This window comes from Drosophila virilis, chromosome 3, assembly GCF_030788295.1.
Source record: "Drosophila virilis strain 15010-1051.87 chromosome 3, Dvir_AGI_RSII-ME, whole genome shotgun sequence".
NCBI lineage: Eukaryota > Metazoa > Arthropoda > Insecta > Diptera > Drosophilidae > Drosophila > Drosophila virilis.
Window position 1 is genome coordinate 1,334,902 of NC_091545.1, and position 26,000 is coordinate 1,360,901.

Below are 26,000 nucleotides of genomic sequence, written 5' to 3' on the forward strand. Positions count from 1 at the left end.
TCTGGGCCTTGTTCTGGCCGTGTCATGTTGTTTAGAAACAGCAGCTGCAGTACCAGCAAGCGCGCGGTCTCCGTGTCCGTGGTCGTGTCCTGTTGATCATTTGCATGGCCATCGATTACCCGGCGGATGCAGCAGATGCCATGGGCGCCCCAAAAAACACAGACAACTGGCATGCCAAATATGCGAATTATTCGGCCAACAGCAGGAAACAGGGACAGCAACGGCGATTGCCAACGGCCAAAAATGTGTCACCGTCCCATGTGTCCTGTGTCCTGTGTGTCCTCCGTGTCCTCCATGTCCTGTTTGTCGTGTGTGTTGCGCGTGTCGTCGCAGCGGCCGTGAATGAATGAAAAGTGCTTAATTGCTTGTGACGGTGTTAAATAAATTCTTAATTGCTTCGCACTTTGCGCGTTTGCAACGTTAATAGGATTTCCAGCCGGCTGCATCCTGCTGCTTTCCGACCGCCCCGCCCCACCCCGCTCTGCACTCTATAGGCTGTCAAATTTCTTTCATTTTATTGCCGTTAATTTTGCGCAAGTTTTTATTTTATTTTGGCCCAGCCAGCCCAGCAGCGTGCAAATCCTTTTAGCCAAGTGTCAGCCAGTCACACGGCACATCATTTGCAAGGCAAAACGCTAAATTTCATTTCGTGCAACCTCCCGCGCGTTGCACGCGGCGTATGCGCAACGCTGTCTCTGCTGCCTGACGTTGTCGTAGGTGACGCTCAAAAGCAAAAAAAAAACACATGTAAAAATATACATATATATATAAAAATGCAGAGAAATTAACATGTGCCACGTGCATGCACACAAAATGCCACACATGTTGCAAAAACTAATGACTTAATAGCTGCTACAGCTTGCAATTGGGTAAAGGACACCGCGACCGGGATTGGGGACCGTGTCCGGGGCAAGGACGCGTTTATTGCCTGCCTGCCGGCCAATTCGCTTGGCATTATTCAATAAGTTTAGCGCTTAAAGAACAATTACACAACTTAACAAACAATTACAGGCAAAACGACGACAAAGTGAAAAGAAATTACAAAAGAATACAAGCCAAGTGAGACTGCACGACTAGCCGAATACCCTGCACAGAGCTCTAAAATATGTGCATTTATATGTGACTATACGTTAAAAAGTATTTTACCGGCGAGCCTCGGCTTATATGCATAATTTCGAATACAAAAAACTATTGTAGCTAACATCTCTAAAGGGCATTTGATCCCTAAACTCTTTTGCTCAAACCCTTCCTAAGAAATAATCTCATATATTTTGCCATTTATCTTTATTTTTTTTACACTTCTTATCCTTATCCCTTTAATAATTTCTGTTGAATTTGAACTGGCGATCTGCAACTTGTAAGCAGGCATATCCGATTATCTGATTGTCATGACATTGTGACATATGTGCGTATATTGAAAATCAAGGGCGGCAATCAATATTTATTAATTTCAGGGCATATTTATCGAAAAAAAAAATCTTTGCTTAAAACTGAACATATCTAGATCGACTCTGATCAAGAATAAATACTCTATACGGTGAGGCTTTCTCTTGCCCATATAAAATGCAATATACCCACTTTTGGGCACACGGAAACGAGGGATCAACAAAACAAAAAACTTGAAAAACCCCAATACGCGTTAAAAGTTGAGAATTTCTTTTATTTAAAACAAGAATTTTAATTTTACTTAGAGCTTTTTCTCGCAGACAACACTCAGCGAAAGCGACTGCGGCGACTTGTAATGAAATTTACATAATTTAGAAAGACATTTTTGAGCAACTTTTGTTGTTGCCGCTGCTGCTGCTTCTGCTTCTGGCGGGGGAGTTTGCCGCTGCACGCGTATAAACAAGACATTTCCGCCACTTTAATTTTCAAAAGCTTACACTTGAGATTTTATTGGCCAATTCATTGTTGGCTACAAAGCGAGGGGTTAGCGGTTGTGTGGGGGCTGGGGGTAGGGAAATGAAGGGTACGGATTCAGTGCGCAAAAAGTTGAAAGCGAACGAAACTTGCAAATTGCTGGAATAAAAAAAAAGAGTGAAAGAGTATAAGTTTACTAGACGCCAGGACGAAAGTGTCAAGAGGACAAAGAGGAAGTTTTAATACTCTGCATGCGAAATAAAGAGTTGCACAGAAATACATATTTCAATTTATACAAAAAAATAATACATAAAAGAATTGCACCTGAAGAAGCCTGTTGTTTGAAAGTTGAACCATCAAGCAAGAAGTCGACGGTTCAAACTATTTCTATCCATTCACTTTCTTATCCATACAAAAATATAATGCATAAAAGAGTTAGAACTGAAGCCTGATGACTGAGCGTCGGACCATCAAGCGGGAAGACGCTGACTCAAACTCATCATAAATTTTCCTTAACTTAAGATAATAAGAAGGGAAAGTGAAGAAATATCAAGATCAAGAGATACCACCTAATCAACCTCTAGAGGATGCACTATTTCTTCTTAAAGCTTAATTAATATGTGCAACGAGAACAATAACAAGTTTCTTACCCAAAATTTAGCCCAGGCGATGCTGGATGAGTTCTTTCAATATTTCTAGAAACAATATTTTAAGTTTCTGCATAATTCAATGACTTAGTTATACAAGCCCGCTCCAAGTAAGAGTATGCTAAGGAGTTAAGAAAAAAAAGGGCGCCAGGCTACGAAAAAAAAAGAAATGGCAAAAGTGGACGAATAAACGAGCAGACAGATGAGTTGAAGCAACTTTTGCCATTATATTGGACGATTGGTCCCTGCGTCCAGTCCGTCTGCTTCGATTTGCCAAGGCGAGCAACTTGAAAGCCCAAAGGCGTCGCGACCACGTCAACACGGCGTTAGGTTGGGGCTACACTTTATTTGCATAAAGTAAGCGCAAAGTAAAGCGAGGGCAAGTTCGAGTCTCACGTTGATATTATTGTTTGCACTGCACGCTGTACCTCGCAGCAGAGAAAAGTTATTGAATAGTTATGAGAAGCTGCCGTAATATGGCATAATCCTCGAGCAATATTCTGTGCATTTGCAGTGACCTGCTGAAGAAGTTGTCTGTTAAGGCTGGCCTCATTGGCTGCTTTCGCGGTCTGGTTGTGAATGGCGAAATACTCGACATCTACAGCTACATGTCTGTGCATCTATCGGAGATAATCAAGGACTGTAAACCCTCCTGTGTGCCCTCGCCATGCCGCAACGGCGCCCAGTGCAAGGAGCTCTGGAGCAGCTTCAAGTGCGTCTGCAACAATCCCTGGGCCCACATTGGCGAGTTCTGTGAGACAAGTGAGTAGACGGCTGGGTCCAATCCAGCTCCTCAAAGCTAATCCATTTGCCTGCAGACATCAACGAGAAGGCGCTGACGTTCATCAACCGCGAAGCATTTCTTATGCGCAACTATTTAAGCGTGGGAGCCACCGCCGCCATACTGCTGCACGGCATCGAGGGCGAGCGGGAGATGCTCAAGGGCATACTCAGCCAGGATCTGTTAATCAATTTGCGCACCTACGACACAAACTCCCTGGTGCTCTATGCCAACGATCACTACAACAACTTTGTGCATCTGTACATCAGTCAATCGCGCGAGATTGTCTTCCTCTACAACTACGGCGATGAGATCGTGAATCTGACACTGCTGGACGAGACCCTGATGGCCAATCTGAAGAGCATTCAGGTGGCCATTGTGCGCGGCGAACAGGAGACTCGCATGCATGTCAATCAGCGCAGCGTGAGCATCGATCGCGGCACTCTCCTGCTGGATGAGTATGCCAACAAGCCCTGGAGTAATCCGGAGAAGGGTAAGTCATGCCTGACCGACAGGCCAAATGTATCTCACAGATAGGCAGCTGCTTACACTGACACGACAGACTTCACGACAGACAAACCTTTATAAAGTTTCGTGATGTTAGCTTTAAACGCATTGGTCCAGTTTGTATAGAAATAGATAGACACTACAATTCATCTTCCATCTTGAATTCCTCCTACCTCACGGTCGGCCACAAAATACCTTCGAGAACACCTTAGTTGGATTAGAAAATTAAGTTTTCTCCACGTAGACTTTTATTCGGAACACATTGCCACGGCTATACGATTTAAAATATAAGCTATTGCACCGCTCTCACTTGTGAGCTGAGCGCGTCGGCTCAGCTCGGGGCTACTTTCGTCACTTCCAGCGGCTGCTGAGCTTCGAGGATTTGGTATGCGAGGAGCTGTTGTTGTTGTTGTTGTTGCTGTTTTGCGCCTCATCGTGTGCAGCCAGCTCCTCGTCGATGAGCAGCTCGAAATTTCCCAAAGCATCCGCGCTGGGTATCTTGCACCAGCGCACATCCGGTATACCATCCGGTGGCAGTACCACCGAGAGTATATTATCGATCAGCTTGTACTTGAGTATGCGATCGTTGACCGTGGTCGAGGTTAGCGAGGGCGAGGCATTCACCTCCACCAGCCAGGGTTTCAGAGCATTGTCAATGATAATATCGTAGCCATAGCACTCGAAGCAATGCCTATCACTGGCCATGACGGGCGCCACGGCGCGCAGCGAGTGGACAATTAGCCAGGAGATGGCGCCAAACAGGCGATCGGTAACCTCCTTGCCACGCGTGCCCTCCAAGTAGAGCGCCAGATTCTGTACGGACCATTTGCCGCCATGCAGGGTATTATATTCGCCGCCATGTTTCTGCACACTGACATTGGTTAGATGGACGTACATGTTGTCCAGCTCCGTGACGCTTGTGTCATACTTGACGGTGCAGAAGCGACAAAAGCCCTGCTTGAACAGATACGCCTTGAGCGGCCGGAACGAGGTGACGAGCACGTAAAGACGCAAATCGAACTTTTTGCCGCCAATTAAAAGCGGATTATCAATATATCGCGAGATAACATACGATTCCTTGGCTATCTGCGGATGAAAGGGACCCTTCGCCTCGCGTGACCACTTCTTCAGCTTGCTCAGCTTATTGATCAGGAAAATGCCAGCGCCCTGAGACTTACCGCACGGCTTCATGATCCAAGTGCTTAGCGGAAATTTGCGATATTCCTCCACAAACATATTATAGTCGGCGGGCAGCACAAAGGTAGTTGGCACAAAGTCCAGATAGAGATAACGTGTGCCGCTCGAGTTATTCGATTCAGTTTTCTCCGCAAGCGGATTGCCGTCACGCTCGAGATCCTTGCGATAACGCTTGATGTTCTTCACCAGCAGGTCCTTGCGCGAGAGCTCATAGTGATTGGGAAAGTGATTGATCATCTGGGTGTCGTGCATCCGATAGCCGCTGTCCACGCTGAAAATGTTGCGGCACGTCTGCACCCCAGCCCAATAGAAATGCCAATCATCGTCGCCATTCACCTGATGCCAGCCGCGTTTCTCAAAGTTGTTCACCAGCACCGATTTGTCCAAATCCGTGCAGAAGCCAATTTTCACCCTGTCACCAAGAGCACCCGCCCCAACGCCGCCGCTGACCGCACCGTTGCCTGTGCCCGGCAGCCGTCCGTACATGGTGGCCACGCTCTGGTCGATTGTCGGCTGCAAACTGGCGATGCGCTGCGTCCAGTCGCCCACGGGCCCGGCGCAGCCATAATACAAAAGTGCCGCATCTCCGCCGCCGCCGCCGCTGTAAATCCTGACATGGCCCTGCATTGACAGGCGGCTGGCTACGTTGCCTAGCTTCGAGAGACCCCTTTCCTCACTTGTTTGATATTGTTTTCGTGTTTAAACACCCTGCAGCTTTTGCAAATGGGAAAGGGGTAAATTTGTTTTGTCGAAATGTTTGCAATAGGCTGAAGAAAGCATCTACCACACTATTCTATTCTTAATCAGGTTGATGTAGGTCCGTCTGTTTGTCTGCCCGTTTGTCTTTATATCGAAAACTTTTATAAGCTATACACTTAAAATTATGACCTTTTATTCCACCAATACCATAACCATACGCAAAAGGAGCCAATATCTCTGGCATTTCTATGATATCGATAATAATCGATCACAGGCCAGACAGACAGCAGCAAGCTAGAATTATCGTAAGGGAAGCTAATTTCTAAGTATCTTCTAGTCGTGCACACCCGACTGCCGCACTCTTACTTGTTGTTGTTTTTTATTGAACCAACAAAGCCTGAGCTCCTGTCCTCCTTTCGTCCTCCAAAATATATGCACAACTGTTTAGCAGCGGTTGCCTGGCAGCATTACCTGCTCCCGCGCTCACTCCGGTTTCTGCTCTCACTGTCAGTTTTTTTATGCGCCGCCGAGCGCAGCATGAAAATTTCGTAAATAGTTTAGCAAGTTAAGTTGCAAATATGCCAAAAATTTGCGCACACACACACACACAAACACGAACACACACGCACTGTAAAAATCCGTGCACTCCGATCGCCAAAAATTATTTGCACTTGAAATGTTGCCTTTTTTGTTGTTGTTGTTTTGTCCCTGTGTGTGTGCCTGTTAAACTCAGTTAAAGTGAAGAAATAGAGAAAAAAAAGTAACTGTATGAAAGCAATTGAAATGGCAAAACTTTTCTCTGTATGGCATAAAAAACATGCAGCTGCTTTATATTCGTTTGAAATTTTTCGTAGTTATATGTTAATAAAACTGAAAATAAATTGTTGAAGCGGCAAACACACCGGCCATAAAACGCGCACATGACCGTCCATTGGATTAGCTTTTAATAAACATTGCATTTCAAGTGCATTTAAATCATTTTTAAACTCACATTTATAGACAAACGAGATATAGATATATCAAAATGCATAAGAGGAAATAGGAATAGTAGAATTAAGTGCTGAATAAGCGTGGAATTTTAGTTGGAATTTATCAAGTGAACAACGTGGCTTTGATTATTTATTATATACTTGAGGAAATTGCCCGGCGTTGTGCAGGACGAAATATTAATATTATTGAGAATGTATGTGATACAAAAATTGTTTGTATAATTTTATGCATGGAGACGATGGATCAAAAGCTTTTAAGAAGCTATTTATATATAACTATATTTTATTTAGAAACATATAATTTTCTTAAGGAGGGTTCGTACCTTCAAATTAGCGATTAGTACGCCTCTTAGACGAACGTTTGGTAAATCTTTTTTAAACAAACAAAATCTTATCTAATCTATAGAATATCATGATGCGTTCCAGCTAAAGCTTCCAGCAAAAATAAGAATTTATGCAGAGTTTTGGACATTACATGACAAACCTATATAATTAATTTATAAAATATCAAGCTTTAAGTCCAACATTATTTATTGTCAGACAACTTAAACGTCTCTTCGACTCTCCGCTTCCAAAGGGAAAAGCGATTTATGTAGTGTGAATTGTTAAACTAAGTAATAATAATAATAACAAACCAATCAACAAGTCTCAAACTAGCTTTAGGCAAATCGAAGTAAGCTTCAATTATAAATGAAACCAAATTAAATTATTTAAACAACAACAAGCCCTTAAGCCGATAAACGTAAACAGTTGCAATTTTGTGTTTAACTACACTTTAAGCGCTACCTTAATTAATAAGCACAGGCTGGCATTTTGCACTTGGGCCAAATACCGGACTGCATTCAGCTTGGCTTTTGCGAAATTTTGCAATTTACCAAAATTTGCAATTGGTAAATCAATCAGAGAACTGGTAGCCCTGGTAGCTCAGTGCACCAATTGCCAGAAATTGGCAGCAATTGGAAGCCAGAGGTTGATTCTCGTCAACTGGGCAATACAAAATCAATCATAATTAGTTAGGGGAAACTAGTTGAGAGGGCGTGACTGGGATATACCCTGGACAGGCATTGTATGAAAATGTGTGAATGTGTTTGGCGATACTTTCTATCGATACTTATCTATATTATTGAACAAGAAAAAATGAATAAATTAATTAGTTCATACAGACGAATCGGAAAAACTTCCCTTGGCCTGTTACAAACTACCTTACCAAACAGATATACCTTGTGAACACATTTCCAATGGATTCCGGGCATAATTAGGCCACTTGTGCAAAATGCCTGGGCTGGAGCCTGGCAACGCGTCAATAGTTGGCACAAAATAACACATGAGCACTTATGTAATTAAATGCGTTAACCGAAATTATAGACAGATAGCATACCGAACCGCAGGCGAAGAGGGGGGAGGGGTGAGAGTGAGTAGAGTGCAACAAACATATCAATTAGACAAACTTGAGCCCTCAAAATGCCAAATGCGGGCCCCACTAAAGCCAAATGCCACAGCAATGAAGGCTCATTTCCGCACAAGCACACAAAATATAGATACCCAGAGTCTCGCAATGGACGGCTCTTAGAAAGGAAGGGAGGAGGGGCAGGGAGGATGTGCTTAACGTGGCCGTAACGTACATTTTGGCCGGCTGGCTCATTTGATTTTTGTTTATTTCGCAGAGGTCCTGTCGCCCCATCGACCGCCCGCACCACCCACCGAGTACTTTCAATTCCATGTCGGCGGCTACGATCCGGCAAATTTGCTGCGCCCAAATGTGGATGCGCCCCAACTGGAGGGCTACATTGGCTGTGTGCGCGGCCTCAAAATTGGCGCCCAGTTGATCGACTTGGCGGAAATCAATGAAAGGAATATAGCGCCCAGTAAGTACGAGTATAAATCAATTTTCACTGAGTGCAATTTGCGGGCCTCGGCAACACACACACACACACACACACACGAAGAGAGAGCCTAATGCCATTTTGGGCTGCCACTTGCTCCCCACATTTCCCGCATCCTTTTGGCTATGTGGCTGGCAGTGCAACTTAATATGCAGGCAATTTCCGCAGAGTGCAGCGCCTGTTAAGCTAAGGCCAGGACCAAGATTAATGCCGATGCGATAGGCCAACGCCCCAGGCTACACGGCGTATGATTTATGCGCCCATACCCGCACTCGCACACACACATTCCCTGGCACACACATGAACGCCGCGGAAATTGTGTCCCGACATTGATACGATTAAGTAACAGCAAAGGCAGCCACTAAACCAAGCAAGACTCCTTGCCTAACGGCTCTATCTATATAAGTCTTCCCAAACGCACAGCCCAAATCGTAAGAGCTGGAATGCAGAAGTTTTCAGACTATGTGCGCCTTCTAATAATTTTCTTTATTTATTTATTATCCCTTGCAATAATTCATTTTATTTATTTTTTGACCCATTTACCTATTAATTTATTTATGATATATTTTATGATTAACAATCAACTTTCAGCTCAGCTTTTACAAAACATATTGTCCGAAATCCTCGAACATCGTTTAAAATAATAACGGACTTTCAAGTGGAAAATTTCTGAAAACCTTCAATATAGAAATTCTTCTATCAAACAACAATTTAATAAGTGTATTGCCATACACGAAAGCATAAGGATTTCAGATGATTCCAGTCATATTCTCAATAACCGAGCTCTGCCCCTTTTTTCACCTGCTTTCAACTCAGCTATCTCCCAGCTTTATTTGTCTAAGGTAGTCAATATTAAATTTATTTTTAAACTGTTTAAGGAAGGGTAAACCCCAGACAGTGCTCTTTATTGCCCATTTATGCATTGCTTATTGCTTACGATAGCTTTTTTAAAGCTATTTTCAACACTGCATTTAGCTTGCCCTGGTAAAGCTGGACCAGGAAGTATAATAAAACGACTTATAAGCAAAGCGAACCTTTGCAGAAAGTGTGATAAATATCAAAGCTGTTCCACCCTTAATGATAAAATCAGGCCTCCAAGTGAATATGTTGAACAAGTGAAATGTTACTTAAAATGTTCAAAAAGTGGAACACACATAACCAACACAATTATAATACCATTTAAAGGAAATATTTGCCAGATAATACCCGGTGATTCGATAAACATGTAATTGTGCATATTCCCTTTCAGCTCTGGAGGGTGTGCTGCCCAATTGCCAGATCAAGTGCGATGCGGAGCCCTGCAAGAACGGCGGTATTTGCAAGGAGCATTTCGCCGAGCAGATGTCCACCTGCGATTGTGAACACACCAGCTTCCTAGGCGAGTTCTGTTCGGTGGAGAAGGGCGCCGACTTTAGCGGCGAGTCGACGTTGCAGCGCAAATTCGAACTGCCCAGCTCAGGCAGCGTCGACTATGTGCGACTGCAGCTGGCCTTCTCGTCGTTTGATTTGCGGCGCGCCAATCGCATCATGCTGCTGCTGCAGACGGCGGCGGAGCGCAGCTATTACCTGCTGCTGGCCATCACCTCGGACGGGTATCTGCAGTTCGAGGAGGATCGCGAACGTGGAAAAACTGTCGGCGCACGCATCGATCGCAATTTTCTCAACAGCGCCCGCCATTCGGTATACTACGAGCGCAATGGCACTGAGGCCCAGCTGTACATCGATCGCGAACAGGTGCCCCTAACGGACTTTGCTGCACGCGTTCTGACCACCACCGTCGACGAGGGTGCCAATCGTGCCCAGATCGGCGGCATTAATACGACCGATTCGCGTTTTGCGGTCTTTAAAAGCTACAGCGGTTGCCTGTCAAGTAAGTAAAGCGTGGTAGCTCTGCCAAGTCAGAGTGGGCAGTCATAAATTTGAGCTCGCCTTGCCATTAATTATACCCTGTACCCAATGAAATGGAGGGGCAATGCTGGACTTGTACGAAGCAGAGGGAAGCTTCTCCGACTCAAATATAGTTTGTGCTCTGTTCCACAAATTCGATATAAGTAAAGAGGGTAGATAATGAATACCTGCAGGCCAAGTCCGTCTAGAATGTAAGCTATCCGAGAGATATAGCTCAGATTTTACCATAAAAAATCATATATGAAAGCCAACCTTACCTATTTCCACAAATTTGATATATATCGATTTTTAGTCTACATTTTTTGAGCATAGCTCTAAGAGTAAAAGGGGTAGACCCTGAAAATGTCAAAACTATCGGGCTATAAAAACAAAAGTAACTTACGAACAGCAGCAAGTGCAGGAAATATGTGCAGGGTATCTGCAAGTGTGCAAGCCCGACTTGAGTACTTGTACTTTATTTTTATTTATTTTTTTTTGGAAGACTCAAACTGTTGCCTTAACTGCAATTCATGTTGTTGCTGTTGTTGTTGTTGTGTGGTCTCATCAAGTGCCACGCCCAGCGGCTGCATCGTGTTGCTGCAAGTTTATGAACAGAAACAGAAGCTGAGTTGAGGAAGGGAGGTGGGTGATAAGGGGGGTTTGGTGGGGGGCGACAGAAGCACTTTGTTGACCAAAAATTAAATTTATTCGCTGCCATAAAAAGTCATTTCCGTGGCCGTTGCCATAAATTTTGTCAGTTTTTGCGCTCAAGATTTACAGTGGCTCATATTTAAATTGTTGCTGCTGTTGCTGCTTTCACAACGGGCAACCGCAGCGGCCGGCAGTTTGATTAAAATTCTCAACTCTCTCAACTAGCTGGCCCAGGCAGCTGTTAGTTTAACGCTAACCACGCCCACACGAGCACCACGTGCACCACATGCACCACATGAGTGTTGCACGTGCCCCATTAAAGCGCCATCGAAGCGCGTTAGTTCGCCAATGGCCATAAACAGAAGCTCACCTCAGCTGCACACGGGCTATCCGAAAAATTCAAATAGAAAAAGTTTGCCCTTTGGCAGCTACCCAAATGTTCACAATATCAATTGAAGTTGATTTAAAGTTAAAGTAAAAAAAATTCCAATTTAATATGTGGAAAATCAGAGAAACTCTTAGTTAAATCGAAAGGCTTTGACGTGAAGCTTGTTTAATAATAGGCCGACAATTAAACAACATATTAAATATTTGTTGTATTTAATTTCAAATAATGCACATTTTATTTCTGTTCAGCCTGGCATTAAAATATCTTTCAATCTGTTAATTTATGCCAAAATTAAATAAATAAATTATAATTGTTAGGGACGGACAAAGGATACTTTTACTTGTTTATGCAGTTGGTAAGCCATATATGTCATATATATTCCTTATCAGCTAACAGACAGTTGCAAAAATCTTGATCTTCTCATATATTCATTTTTTTATTTACTTTGTATACAAACGAACGTCTTTCTAATTATTTATGACATTTAATTGTGAAAATGAAATGCTAAAAGCCTAATTAGAATACACAAATATCCATAGGTTCCATGTAGATAAGGGTATTTAACCTTCGACTCTTCCACAAAATATCAGTTTTTTTTTTTGTTGTTCGTCATGGAATTAAAAAATTCGCTTGAAAAATATATTTCGCAGCTACGCAAATAATTCAATGTGACACCACAGCAAGCAAATTTGTTAAATAGATAGCATATTATTATTTATTATTTATGATATTATTTTTATAGATATTTAATAATATCTGCATGGCACGAGCAGGCCGTAAGCTTCCATTTAAATACCTCGCACAACAGCCACGCCCCTTTGCCAAATCAAAAGTCTACACACAGAGTTCGGGTATTAAACATTTTATTGCTAATTTCGAACGTGCATTAAGTATGCGCGAATGGCTACAGTCCTGGACTTGAACTCTGACCCACTGCGACCTGAACTCTGCCTTGGACTCCGCCACAATCCCATTTGAAGCTCAAGGCGAGCAGCGAGCCACAACACATTTGCATTTCAATTTGAATTAATGACCAATACTAATGAAAATTTTAACAAGTGCTCTGGTGGGGAGTGACAGACTTGGAGTTACCCTAAACCAAGCACTGCTCTGTTTTTCCCTGGCCCACCAATTTATTAGAGATATTCTTGTTTGTTAACCTTTGAGATTTGTTGTCCGATCTTTATCTTTTTATCTCCAAAGGGAGTATCCATTGGACTTTCTCTGGTCCAACAATTTGTATGGGAAATCTTAGCTTGATAGCCTTAGAGATTTGTTGTCCGTTTAATATAAAATTTCCAGGGCATAAATATAGCACTTAAATACGTGCATATGCTAAAAGTTCAAGCGAGCGAATATATAAACTTTAAGAGCTGCTTCTTGCTGCCTTTTACCCAAATGAGCACAAGACCAGCATACCCCTTTGAGACAGTTCAATGGGTACAGGGCATAACAATATATTCGTAATTGGCTGGGGCCAGACATCTATATACAGGTGAATGGGCACATTATGAAGCCACTCGAGGAATATATGCTGTTCACCAAGTCCGGCGCGGACAACATCACGGTCATAAATCCGCAGGGCCTGCGCAGCGCCCAATGCAATGCCAAATTTGATGTCAGCGAACAGCCCACCCAAGAGCCTATGGTCAATGTGAGCATGGTAAGTCTGCGACAGGAGCGAGAGGAGGGGAGAGAGAGGGGGGCAGAATTTCAGAGTAATACACCTTCATTGATCCGTAGATACCGGAGCCATGGGTTGAGGAGCCACCGCAACGTGTGCCCTACATATCGAAATTCGTTTATGATGTGGACAAAAAGGAGGACTCCACCCAGGTGCTGTTCATTACGCTTACCAGCGTATTTGTCATCATTGTGGTGTGCTGCCTGCTCGAGGTATATCGCAGCCATTTGGCGTACAAGAAGCGCATCGAGCGCGAAACGGACGAGGACATCATTTGGTCCAAGGAGCAGGCAACCAAAATGCACGAATCGCCAGGTGTAAAGCCCACAGGTGCTGCGGGCATAAAACCAGGCAACACACTGCCACCGTACAGCTACAAGCCGGTGAGTGCGGCATGTTCAAGCTGCCTTCTATAATGAGATTTATTTGCCTCTCCGCCCAACCCTTGCTGCAGCTGCCGCAGGACGATAAGAGGCCAGGCAACGGTGCGCCCTTGGTGGGCATTCTCAAGAATGGCAATGTGACGCCGACCCCCTCGGCGCCCGCCACGCCCACAGCGGCAACAAAGAACGGCGACATTGCGACGCGCATCGAAGAGGAGGAGGAGGAAGACGAAGAGCAGCCCAAAGAGCAGCAGCAGCAGCAACAGGAAGCACAGCAGCAGCAGCAGCAACAGCTGGAGGAGCCGCAGCAGCAGCTGCTTAACCTTGCGGCAACGGATGTGGCTGCCACAAATGGTGCGTTGCGTAAAATTTACTTAAAACCAATGCGAAAAAATATGACAATATGACATTGCAGAGCCGCCAACATTGCTGAATGGTCAGCCGAATGCCATAGAATCCCAGCCAACAACAACAACAACAGCAACAACAATTTCGACAACAACAACGACGACGAATACTCCGACAACAACAACGACGCTACCGGTAAGCCAAAATTTAAGCAAATTGGCGCCCCTCGTCACAATTAGTGAGACGAACTTGCATGAGCTGTAGCCGGATCAAAACCCCTCGCATAAACCCAGCCACATTCATGTACATAACACATAACACAACAGCAACAACAACAACAACAACTACAACAAGAAAAGCATGTCATTACACCAAGCATTTAACTATATGGAAAGTATATACTTGCGCGTTGCCTAAGCTTGGAAATAATAAGAATTATAAGGCTATTTTTGGCGCGCCGAATATGAAATACCCTTGCAGGCCTGTGGCTGCGAAATGCTTTTAGGAGGGAACTTTTCCCTACAAGCGAATTTTCCTTACGCACCTATAAAGTATAATTAGTCCGATTTGATAAGGTTTAAGGCTGAGTGCAGGTAAGTTGGCCAAGACATCTTAATATATGAAAAAGTTTGCCATATAGAAACATATTTATTCAACTGATTATACATATAGAATTATATGACATAGTGGTCCGCTGTTGGGAAGGGATTTTTGATATGTCCGGAGCACGTTAATGTGAAGTTTGGTTGGGATATCTTGAGAAAAGGCAAATGATTTCTATTGGAAACTTAATTTTTTATTCATAGTCGCTCGATCCGCCTTTTTAAAATATATACTATATTATTATTATTATTATTATTATAATTTAAAATACCCCCAAGTGAAAGTTCGTGAGTATAGCTTTTACAGATAAGGTCAAAAGAGCCTATTTATATCCACTCGACTTTTGATACTGATCAGCTATATACATATATGACTATATAAAATAGTGTTCAGATATAGGGAATATGGGAGGAGCATGTCAGAACTCTTTGATGCTTGATTTTTGGTTAGGAAATCTTGAGAAACAACGAATGATTTGTACAAGAAACTTAATTTTTAATCTACCAGCTATCTAATATAATTGCTCGATCTATCCAATTCTCACATATATACTTTATAATTGTTATTATTATTATATATATACTATCCGCAAGTTAAGGAAGAACCTATGGAAGGGTTTCCTTCTATAGCTTGTACAGAGACAGATGACTCTGACTATATCCCCTCGTCAATTGATGCTGTTCAAATATATATATATATATATGTATATATACGTGGCATATTAATATCCTTCAAGTTGCGCTCTGCAAGGGTATATACATTTTATTTATTTATTTGTTATATTTTCAAACACCTTGCCCGACTAAACACACGTTATAATTTACATATATTTATATGTCTAGTTCATAATTTTGTTACGCTATTAAATATATTATATTCAAATATTTATCAAGCATGATTATCTCACACACTCGCTCATTTATATGATTTTCATTTAATCTGAAATGCCAACATATTTATATGCTTATATAGATAATGCATGCGACTCTTTTAAATCCGATTTGCAGCCTGATTAATATGTCTATGCATCGATTATTAACAGCTTATAAAGTGCGGACCCTAATCTTATTTTATTGTCAATGCAAATATGCTTGACTAGTGTGCGTGTGCGTATGCGTGTGTGTGGAAGTTGTGTTTGTGTGTGTGTGTGCTCGCAGCTGCTTGCGAGAATATGGTAATTAAATTGATTTTAATTTAACAACATAAACATGAATAAATGCGACAACAATGCAAATTAAATTTAAATCAAACATTTTCTTCGCTATTCAGTTTTTTTGTTTTATTTTTTTTTTTTTTAATTCCAGCAAATTTGTCGAGATGCATTTTAACATTGTTTGCATTTTGCATGTAGCATGGCATGCAAACTGACTATGCTAGACTAACAGATACCCTGTGTCCTAACACGCGCAAGTTCCTCGAAATTTTTGAATTTACATTTAAAATACTCGAAATATTCATTCATAATTTTTTTTAATGCTTATTAATATTTAAGATTCTTTTAAAATCGGTTTTTTAATTTTGTTTGTTTTCCTAAGACCGAAGAATAAAACCCCTTAAATAATATATCTTTAAGGAAGACCGAAAGAGTATTGGGAAGTTAGCATAGATATTTACAAAATTGTTTCTGCATATTGCTCCCAGAATCTACATACTGTTTACTCTCATTTCTACCTCAATTTTAAAAGGGTATGCGAGCAACAATAACACTGCGATTTATTTTTATAATCGTAATTTAATGTCGTTCTGTGTATTTATGCGTGTTATTTTAATTGTTGTTGATATAAAAATGTGCGACTGCTTAATTAAAATCAGCTGAAAATAAATCGGATGGCCCCTAGGCAAGGTATGGTTTAATGCTTTGACAAAGAAATAACAACAGAAAAACTCTGCTTTACAAATTGGAGGGCTGTCGTAACACGAAGCAGGCTTTCATTAAATAGAGGGTGTCATCAATGGTTATACCCTGCCAAAGGGTTGATGGTTTTGTTTAAGTGAATGTAACAGTTAGAGGCAGAGGCAGGGCATATCCGAGTCCATTAAGTGGAAATATTCCGACAGTCCGTCTGTATAAACTCCTCCCATTTCCATAGTAACCATAAAAACCGATTTCAAGGAATGGTTTTTTAAGCATGACTCGAGAGTTATAGGAGCTTTATACACCTTACTCAGTATATAGGGTTTAGTATAGTTTATACTCATATTAAATTAATTTAAATTATTTGATACTCCTTTTTTTTTCTACAAATACAAATATGCAAATGTGTATATACACTTTTGTATGCCATATTAAAGCCATATATCATAAATCAGGCATAAAGATCGGACTATGAAATCCGAATATAATTTAGAATGCATATCTCATAGACAATAAAAGCGAAAGGGAGCAAGATTTTACAAAAGTTCTATTCAAAATCTATTCAATGGAAATTATTTGATGGATTCAGAGTATCTCCTAGTCAAGTCAATTGCATCAAGATCAGACCATACAGATCGAACTTAATCAATATGCATATCTTATAAATGGTAAGAGCAAAATGGAGGATTCAGCACATTCGCTGCATAGAAAAAAGCTAGAATATGAGTAACAGTAGCATGATGCTGTGCTTAGACTATCTCCCAGTCGAACCTATTGAAAATTACATAAAGATCGGATTCTAATGACCGAAGTTAATGAAGAATTAATATATTATATACAATAAGATCGGCTAGGAAGAAGAAACCAGAAAAGAAGAAGTGGAAATCTAAGCAAGGGTAACTTTAAACTGAATTCAGAATATCTCCTAGTCAAGCACATTGTGAATTGCACATTGATCGGACTACATGGACCGAAGCGTATCTCATAGACAGTTAGAGCGAAAGGAAGGAAGAGTCTACAAAAGAAGAAGCCAGAATTTATGCAAGGCTAACTTTGTGCTGGATCTAGAGCATCTCCAGTCGGTCACACCCAGGCTCTTGCACTATAGCTTGCTTTAAATACGCCTTCATGGAACCATAAAGCAATGTTGTTAAATTTGTGGTTCGTTTAATTAAATACGAATTATTTAATAGGCATGAGAATGAAAATTTTGCACAATAGGCGTGCGCTATTGTTCGCTCCGTAAATTATATCGATTCATTTAACGGCACTTTGTTGCGATATTTTAAATGAATGTTTAATTTTGCGATTATAGTCAATGTGAATACCTTAAAGTGCACTTTTAAGCGTCTTGGCCCTGTTTAATGCGCCGTGTTGCACTTATTTTAACTTTGGCCAATTCTTTTGGCCTGCCTTTCATGGTTTAGACAGTTGCTTTTTAACATTCTCGCAATGCGTTCGCCCTCAAGCAATGCCAACCCGCCCACCTGCGATTCTCTCTGTGCGTGTGTGTGTGTATGTGCAATTGTCTAAAATGTTATTTAATAGAAAAACCGCGCAGCACAGCACAAAAGTTGACGGCGCACAGTGGTTCGCAAGATGTTTTTTCTTAGCTAGGCCCCACACTATATATGTGAAATGCATCTTGTTGAACTTTGTTGTTTACTGTTCGATCTGAATGAAATTTTCAGGTCTTAAATATGGTATACAAGAGAAAATATATTGTTTTCCAATTTAGGGAATATTGGGAAGAGGTATTTAAAATGTGGAATATGGTTATTCTGTATATTCAATAAAACAAATCACATTCCAAGCTTGTATCTAACTGACCTAATTTTCAAGTAGTGTTTAAAAGCATAAGGGTTGAAGTTATCAGAAAACTAATGTCTTCCCTACATAAAAGACGGCACGAACAATGGTAGGGACTTCTGTTTCTATCCGTCTTATCCTTTATATCCTTATCTTATGCTTTCTACCTGAACTTCTAAAGGAGAATCAAGAGCTGGAATTAACTATAAATAAAGTTAATAATTACACCTATTTTGTCTATCAGTCAATGGATTCTTGCAATGTTCCGACAAAAGCCACCAGCACAAAAGCCGCGATGGGGAAACTTACAAGTTTGATCCAGAATAAAATTGTTAAGCTGCCACCGAAATGCCCAAGAAAGAAATCCCATAACTGCAAGCCCAACAACTACGGCTACTAGGCCTACAACATTTACAGCAACAACGGGTAGACCAACAAGAACAACTCCCAGGTCAACATCAACTTGCAATCCCACAACAACTGCAAATCCAGGGACTACGATTTGAAAGCCTACAACATTTACAGCAACAACTTCAAAAGCAACAACTTCAAAAGCAACAACTAAGACTCAAACAACAGCTAGCACTCCCACTAATCAGTAACTAACTAATCACAACAACTCATAGGCAAACAACAACTCCGAAACAAACTACTTTAAATCCGAAAAACACGACTTCAACTCGCTAACCTACAACAACAAGCACTACAAGATAACTCTGTCCGTCTGTCTACATTCTGTCTGTCCGTCGGTATGCCTATCTCTCTTCCTGTCCGCCTCACTGTCTGTCTATCTGTCTGTTTGTCTGCTTATGTCGATCTTTCTGTCTTTGGGAGTCTTTAGCTTTGAATTCTCCGAAAGTCAATCTTGGCATTCACCGGGACGAACTGACGGGACGCACATGAATAGATCTCTCCAGCTCATCGCACTGATCAAGAATATATACTGAATAGGCTTAAAGTTGTTTCCTTCTGCCTGTTAAATGCATTTGCACAAATGTACTGTACCTATTCCTCTTCTGCTTTGACGTCTAGCTAACATTTTTGTTCGAACCACTGTGCGCAGCACACTTTCCCAGCTCGCACAGCGCAAAGTGAATTGAACTGCATTTGTGGTAGCTTATTGCAATTGCCTTTTGTTGCAAAAGACATTTGCAAAATTAATATGCGTTGAGGGCAAAACTAAATAATAGAATAGAAAAAAAGCCGAACAAAGGCCAAAGGAAAAAGTGCCCGAAAGCAGACAAAGGTCCTGGCTAAGCCCAAAATGATGCGATATCATTTCAGTTGTGGGCGCAACTTTAACCCTTAGTAGAGCCCATATGCACCTGGCCATATCGTGCCAGGTTTTTGGCATAGAAATATACCCATGATTTAAATCGAGACAATGGCACGAACCGAGCAACACGCGGCAAATGCCTTTCAAAATGTGAAACTTGCAACTTTTCGGCACGAACACAAAACAACTTTTGCAAAAAGCACCTTCCCCCCTCTCCACAACCACCGCGTCCCTCAGTAAATTGTAAAAGCAAAATATTGAACTTATTGGCTTTTATGTAGCTCGTAGCGGCAAAAGTGTCTATCGAAAGTTTGTTTTTTTGAGCATGGGCTGGGGCGGCATGTTACTTTTGAGCTTACTTAGCATGTACTTTTTCACAGAGTTCAACATAAGCTGCAGCCAAATTGAATTTTGCCAAGCTGCTCGCCAGCTCGAATCTCGCATTGCAAATCTTCAGTCTTGAGTTCTCGCCAAGTCTCGGCATTCAAATCTGCCAAGCCCCCTGTCATGACATTTGCTATGTTTTTATTAAGAGCGCAAAAACTATATGATAGACTCACAGTTACCCTCTACTGGGGCAACATCTCTATATAGACTCGAATAAAATGTTACGCCGAAAGTAAAGACTATCTAAAATGTTTAAAAAAAAACTCTTATTTAGGAAAAATTACTCGAAAAAATATTCGGAAATTTCAAAAACTTTCACTTTACAATTTCCGTAAAAACATTTCCTGACCGTAGCTTTTGCTGAGCCTTAACGTGCTTTTTATTTATTTAATTTCAAATAATTTGCTGCTGACTTAGTCCACCTTCTCGGCTATTGGTTGCGTACAGGGTATCGCAATGGCAAAACTTTCGCTGGGGCAAAGTGCGTGCGCCATTGTCTCGACAGCATTGTGCAACTGCAACTCCCAACTCCCAACCGCCCAACCGGTTTCCGCCTGACTTGCGGCGTTCTTCCTGCCTGATTGCAAGGCAACCGAAATTGAAGCGCAACCCGAAAGTTTCTTTTTTTTCGCAACACAAGAGCCCACCCTGCACCCAAAATCAAAAAGTTTCGCTTACAGCCTTTAGCTGTCTTCAGGGGTCGAGGGAGGGGTGGAGTCGAGAGGGGGTTTAGTTTTTGGGCTTTTGTTTAAGCAGCCAGCACAAAAAAAGTGCAAGTGCCACAAGTGAAGCCTGGTGTGCGGGTGCGCCTCCAGCTGGCGCCTGCTCCTGCTAGCATGCTTGCCTAGTTTCTTTTGATGCCAGAATGTTTTGTGGCTCTCTCGGCTTCTTTGCATTTTCTTGTATTTCTTGCTGCTGCTGCTGCTGCTGTTCATTTGGCCTGGCCGCAAACGCAGCACGCACTTAACTTTGCCAGCTGCCGCAATGCTGCGGTGAAACTCATTACGAGCTTAGAATGCAAAAACAAAACCTCAAGCAGACACATAAACAACTAAAAAATAACAGAGCAACTTTATGGGCGTGTGTGGGTGTGTGTGTGTGTGTAGGTTTGTTCGTTTTCAACTTTTCTATAAATCTAATGAAGGCAAAAAGTCCAGCTAATGACGTGTAAATTAAAACAACAGCCCCTAGTTTAATAAACACACACACACATACAATTCGACACATACCGAAACACACACACACACACACAAAATAAACACAAGCTGACAACGCGGCGTATGCGCAATCTGGCCAACAAAGTCAACAAAATGTCGTTTGTCGAGAATCGAGGGAAAGCTATTTGATATCGACAGCTTCTAATTGCTAGGCAAATATATGGGAAAATTGCTGCAAATATTTCTATACCCTATAGCTTTTGTAAGAGGGTATATCTAGAAGCCAGCAGTATTTGAATACACTTGGCAAAGAGATTTCAAAAAAGTATTTATTACAAGAAGATATAAAAGGAATACGTTTATTATTGGCTGCAGTCGGGTAGAAGATACCCTAAGCCCAGCGATAAGCTGCCGTGGATAATATTCTGACTTTCTTCTAGATATATATAAGTATATTCAAAAGAGAAACACACACACAAGCACAATCACAGTAAGTTGCGCCCTTCAGGCAGTAGAGGCACACTTAATGGGAATACTTATGAAAATTTCAGTACATACAAATAATTAATAAATATGTGTACATATGTGAGAGCACTGGGAGAACCTACGTTCAAGGAATAAAACATTAGATTTTATAGAGTCTGAGATTAGCAACAGCTTGTCGTGCTATAAAGAGGATATGTTATTATATTAACTGAGATCGACGGGTTTCAGCTTACGACATACAAACATAGATCAATCCAGCTTCCTTCCTCTTGCTAATCAATAATATATACACCCTTTGGGATCGGAGATACAGGAGATGTTTTTATAGTCTCTGAGAAAGACTTGTTCAAACATAGGTTATACAAATATAGACTTAGCTCTTCGTTTTGATCAAAAATGTATATAGACTCCAGGGGTTCGCATGTATAGAAGATGTTCTTGAAGTCTCAGAGATAGGCGACAAGCCTGGCAAAGACTCAGCTCTTCCCTCTCCTCTCCTAATCAATAAAAACATGCACTCTTTGGAGCTGTCTTCTCCTGCCTGTTACCTTTACACAAAACCATAATACCCTTCTTAACCATTTGGTGTTGGTATTGTATAAGATTGAACCAAAAGTTAATTTAACTTCATTTTTGCCTCAGCTGCAATTTCCAATTAGGGCCTTGTTAAAATTTTGCGTTTGACTCAAGTCTGTATGGAAAATGGGGTTTGAGCTCGGGAGGGAGATTCCTCTGCCTTGGCCCGGCAATAACAATGCCAGCCAGTTGAATAGAAGCACGAGCATATTGTGCAGCATGTTAATTAAAAACTATGCATGAGGCAATGCCAACTGGCTGTTAACAGTAAACGTTGCATGCAACAGCCATGGCAACGCGCAACAAAACTAATTAAGGAATGTGCAACACACGCGCGCAATATGAAACAAAATGTTTGCCGTTTGTCTTTTTTCTCGCATTTTATTATATATAGACAAACTAAGAGCACGAAGCATATTTAAAGGAAAGTCAGAGTTTTTCATAAAATGCAATGCCAAACATCTCCGCACTTTGACAGCAGCAGAAACATGAAAATCAAAGGCAACAGCAGCTACAACAACTGCAGAGACAACCGCTGCAAAGAGCGGCAACACTTCAGCAGCCGAGCACAAAGCGACGCAAAGGGACGTCGTCTGGGGCGCCAACTGTGCGACGACAAGTATCATGGGGTCCGCCAATCGTAGCGGAAACGGATGTCGATTTGGCCGCTGCCACAAGCGGTGGCAATAGCAGCAGCCAGGGCGGCAAGGAGTCCGGCCGCAAGACGGCAAAACAGAATGGCTACCATGGCGTCAATAGACGAGCGACAACAACGCGCAATTGACAACAGCCGCAGCAGCAGGAAGAAGTTAAAAGAGAAGCAAAAAACAAAGAGATATATATATATATAAAAGCATAAATATTTAGGCAACACAACAAGTCGAAAACAAGGCAAACACAAAAAGAAACAAACGCAATTTATGTGGATTAAAGGCGCAGCGCAAGAGTCAAATACAACAACAACAAAAAACAAGTGCACATTAAATGTATAATACAACGGATACTTATGTATATTTAAAGCAAATATTTACTTCAAAAAAAAAAAAAGAGGAAGCTCTCTGAGAAATCATCAAAATTTGACTAACGAGATATTTATGGAAAGAATAATTTAAATTTTTAGCAGAGCTTTAATAATTGCAGCAATTCTTGGACGGAAATACGAGATTGATATACTATATAATATCCCCTACATAAATATTTTATATATTTTATTTAAGTTCTAGCAAGAACTTTTCTTAGCTAAAGTATTCTAGATATTTAATTGCAAACTTAGATTTCTTAAAAAAAGGTTAAGTTTGAAGGGACTTGGTTAAATCAGCTAAGCCCAATTCAATAAGGGCTAAGGTGTTTAGCTATGGATTAAAAACAAAAGACAAAAGAGAAGAGATTCAACTAAAATTTAACAGAAATTTAAATGTATCAAATTAATTTTTAAAAAAAATATAGTTAAATTTTGCACTAAACTTTTACTAAATATATGATTTTTGTAAGTGTAAGGTTTAAGGAAAATATTCAAATTTTCACAGGGAAAGCAGCCATATTAGGCAAAAATAGCTTTATAAATGAGAGTCTAGTTGTCAATGTCTATATCAACTCGACTAATCAAGCATATAGAAATAATATTAGATCTGAGGGGTATGCGTTGCGAAGTTATTGACTAAGTTATAATACTCTCTAAAGGTGCATAAAGATCTTCTCAGATCTAGGCAAATTTTGAGAGAGCGGTTCTCAATCAGAGAAAAACTATATTTTAATATTAAATTGAATATTTTCATCAAGTCTTATTTACATTCATATTATAGGTTAAATAATCCTATAGTTAATTACAAAAAAAGATCGCTTAGCGTCTTCAGCTCAAACCGAATTTATATTTTCTTTGCCCATTTCAAATTGTAAATGAGTTTTATTTAATATTCAAATTTGTAGAATCTACCAGCATAAGTAAATTTTAGTCCTAAGCAATTGCTCGACTTCCAAATAAGATTATTTTACTATTAAGTCGAATTCAGCGCATGAACTGTTTCCATATCCTACAAACATATATAACATATATAATACTCCTGTAGAAATTCGTATGCTTCCCATTTTCCATTTCCCATTTCCATGTGTATTAGGCTTAAGAAAACTCACATCCTGTTCTCGCTGCGTGTGTGATATACGAAGGTAATAAAAGTTTGTTCTCTGCGCACAACTTACGATACAAACGTTAAAAACGATAAAAACGAAAAAACGGAAAAACTCGCAACTTGAAATTGTTTCTTATTAAACAGCAAAAGAATTATGCGCAAGTGCGCTGGCAAATAAATTAATTTTCATTTATTTAAATGATTTTATTAAAAAAGTTTCCATCGAAAATGTTGTCGACATCATCAACAATAATATTAACGAGTGCAGGGGCTGGCTGATCGACTACGAGATACCCTGTAAGCAGCGGCAAGCTGCGGTGAGACACACAGAGACCTGCTTGTTGTTCTTCTTCTTCTGCTCAGACTTGTACTTTCACAAATATGTTCTTAATTAACTCAGCTGCTTAAAATCTGATCTTAATAACAAAAATGGGCCGAGTTTTAAATATAATATAAGAGAATATGGTATTGGTTGAGCAATATAAAGTCTCTTGACCTCATAGTCCAAAAAAAAAGCAATCGAACTGGAGGAAAGACCGCCTCGACAATAGATATAGATATAAATACAGATACAAAAAGAAATATGGGCTCTTAGATGCCTGCCCCTGCCTGTCACATACACTTACACAAAACGTGTATTCCCATTTTCCATTTTCGTAGGGTATAGTAACGACAACAAAGAGGATAACGGTGGGAGCAGCGAAATATTTTCACACACAAAATGGCACTTCAATATGTAATGCAGTCGGTATTGGGGGTGTGTGTATGTGTGTATGTGAATGGGGGATGTATATACTTGAGTGTGTGTGTGGTGTGTGTGTGGTATGTGTGTATATTGTGTGTGCGGGGAATCAACCAACAGCTTGTTAGTGGCTTTGTTGGTCAGTACTTTCAACTAATGTGTTTTGTGCGACCATACAAAATCTCAAGCACCCACTTACACACACGAACACACACACACACACACACACACGCAAACACACACAGTAGCTCACGTTTCTTCTTCACAGAGACACACACACACACACGAACGATTTGATGTACTTAACTTGCGTCGTTTTGGCCATGTTGTTGCTGTTATAGTTGGCAGCTGCTGCTGCTAACAAACCGCAGAGTACATGCATGTGTGTGTGTGTGTCAGTGTGTGTGTGTGTGTGTGTGTGAGAGAGAGAACGCCTTATTCCTCATCTCGTTTAGCTTTAGCTGCCTGCATAAAATAACCGCATAAAATGTCGTTAAGCATAACGAAATTGAGTCTGCTCATAAATTCAGATTATAAGATTAAAATGTTGTGATTTTCGCACATTGCGCACGAACCGGCGCCCCCCTCTGAATATCCGAACGAAGAAAACCCCTTTACATAATGAAATATAACAAGAAAGGACAGTTTCTTGTTTAGGCTGCCGAAGCATTGAATACCCTTGCAGACAGATTGTGAGCTGAAGGAGAATCTATTGAGAAATTGAATTGTTGTTTTTAAAGAATTAAATTTTCAACCTTTTGTATCTGGGTTGACTTTGATGAAATGTTAGCTGTAATTATAACAGTCCGACGACAAAGAGACTTTACTTTCATATAAGGAATTTCATGTAGCACACTTTTGCTGAAGTTGACGCAGATATCAAGAGTTCTTTATGAACTACAACAATTTATATAAACAACATTTTAATTTGATGCTGGAGTTGAACCAGCGTCCTTTTGCTTGTTGGACCTACGCTTGAACTTCTAAACAAAGCAAAAATATCTTGATAACGATAAGTTTACCAAGCAAAAGCTATATTGTCTACCTATCCAGGTGAAACGTAACGTACGTATTACCTC

The 26,000-nt window shown here is 40.8% G+C and overlaps 2 protein-coding genes across 10 annotated transcripts in view; one reads left to right on the plus strand and one right to left on the minus strand.

Annotated features, from left to right (window-relative positions):
- axo (axotactin) overlaps positions 1–26,000 on the plus strand; it is a 96,993-nt gene that overhangs the window by 59,098 nt on the left and 11,895 nt on the right. For 4 of the 8 annotated variants that reach the window (XM_070208337.1, XM_015168338.3, XM_032435495.2 and 1 more), the window contains exons 13-21: positions 3,022–3,269; positions 3,326–3,781; positions 8,345–8,545; positions 9,813–10,433; positions 12,971–13,152; positions 13,233–13,556; positions 13,628–13,910; positions 13,972–14,099; positions 22,532–24,353. In XM_070208337.1, the coding sequence (XP_070064438.1) occupies positions 3,022–3,269; positions 3,326–3,781; positions 8,345–8,545; positions 9,813–10,433; positions 12,971–13,152; positions 13,233–13,556; positions 13,628–13,910; positions 13,972–14,099; positions 22,532–22,837 (2,749 nt within the window). In that variant the 3' untranslated portion in view covers positions 22,838–24,353. Of the gene's footprint in view, positions 1–3,021; positions 3,270–3,325; positions 3,782–8,344; positions 8,546–9,812; positions 10,434–12,970; positions 13,153–13,232; positions 13,557–13,627; positions 13,911–13,971; positions 14,100–22,447; positions 22,472–22,531; positions 24,354–26,000 lie in introns of those variants that run through there. The other 4 variants (XM_032435497.2, XM_032435498.2, XM_032435496.2 and 1 more) reach the window with 3 other exon arrangements.
- TTLL1B (Tubulin tyrosine ligase-like 1B) lies at positions 4,021–6,482 on the minus strand. 2 transcript variants are annotated; one of them, XM_002060006.4, is made up of 2 exons: positions 6,058–6,482; positions 4,021–5,700 (listed from the first exon to the last, which is right to left on the minus strand). In XM_002060006.4, the coding sequence occupies exon 2, from the start codon at positions 5,617–5,619 to the stop codon at positions 4,147–4,149; it is 1,473 nt and encodes a 490-aa protein (XP_002060042.1). In that variant the 5' UTR covers positions 5,620–5,700; positions 6,058–6,482; the 3' UTR covers positions 4,021–4,146. The 2 variants fall into 2 exon arrangements, with proteins under 2 accessions (XP_002060042.1, XP_015023836.1); XM_015168350.3 differs by having other exon boundaries at positions 4,021–5,706.

Coding starts and splice junctions, on each gene's coding strand:
- TTLL1B (XM_002060006.4), bottom strand. CDS start 5,619: ATGCAGGGCCATGTCAGGATTTACAGCGGCGGCGGCGGCGGAGATGCG.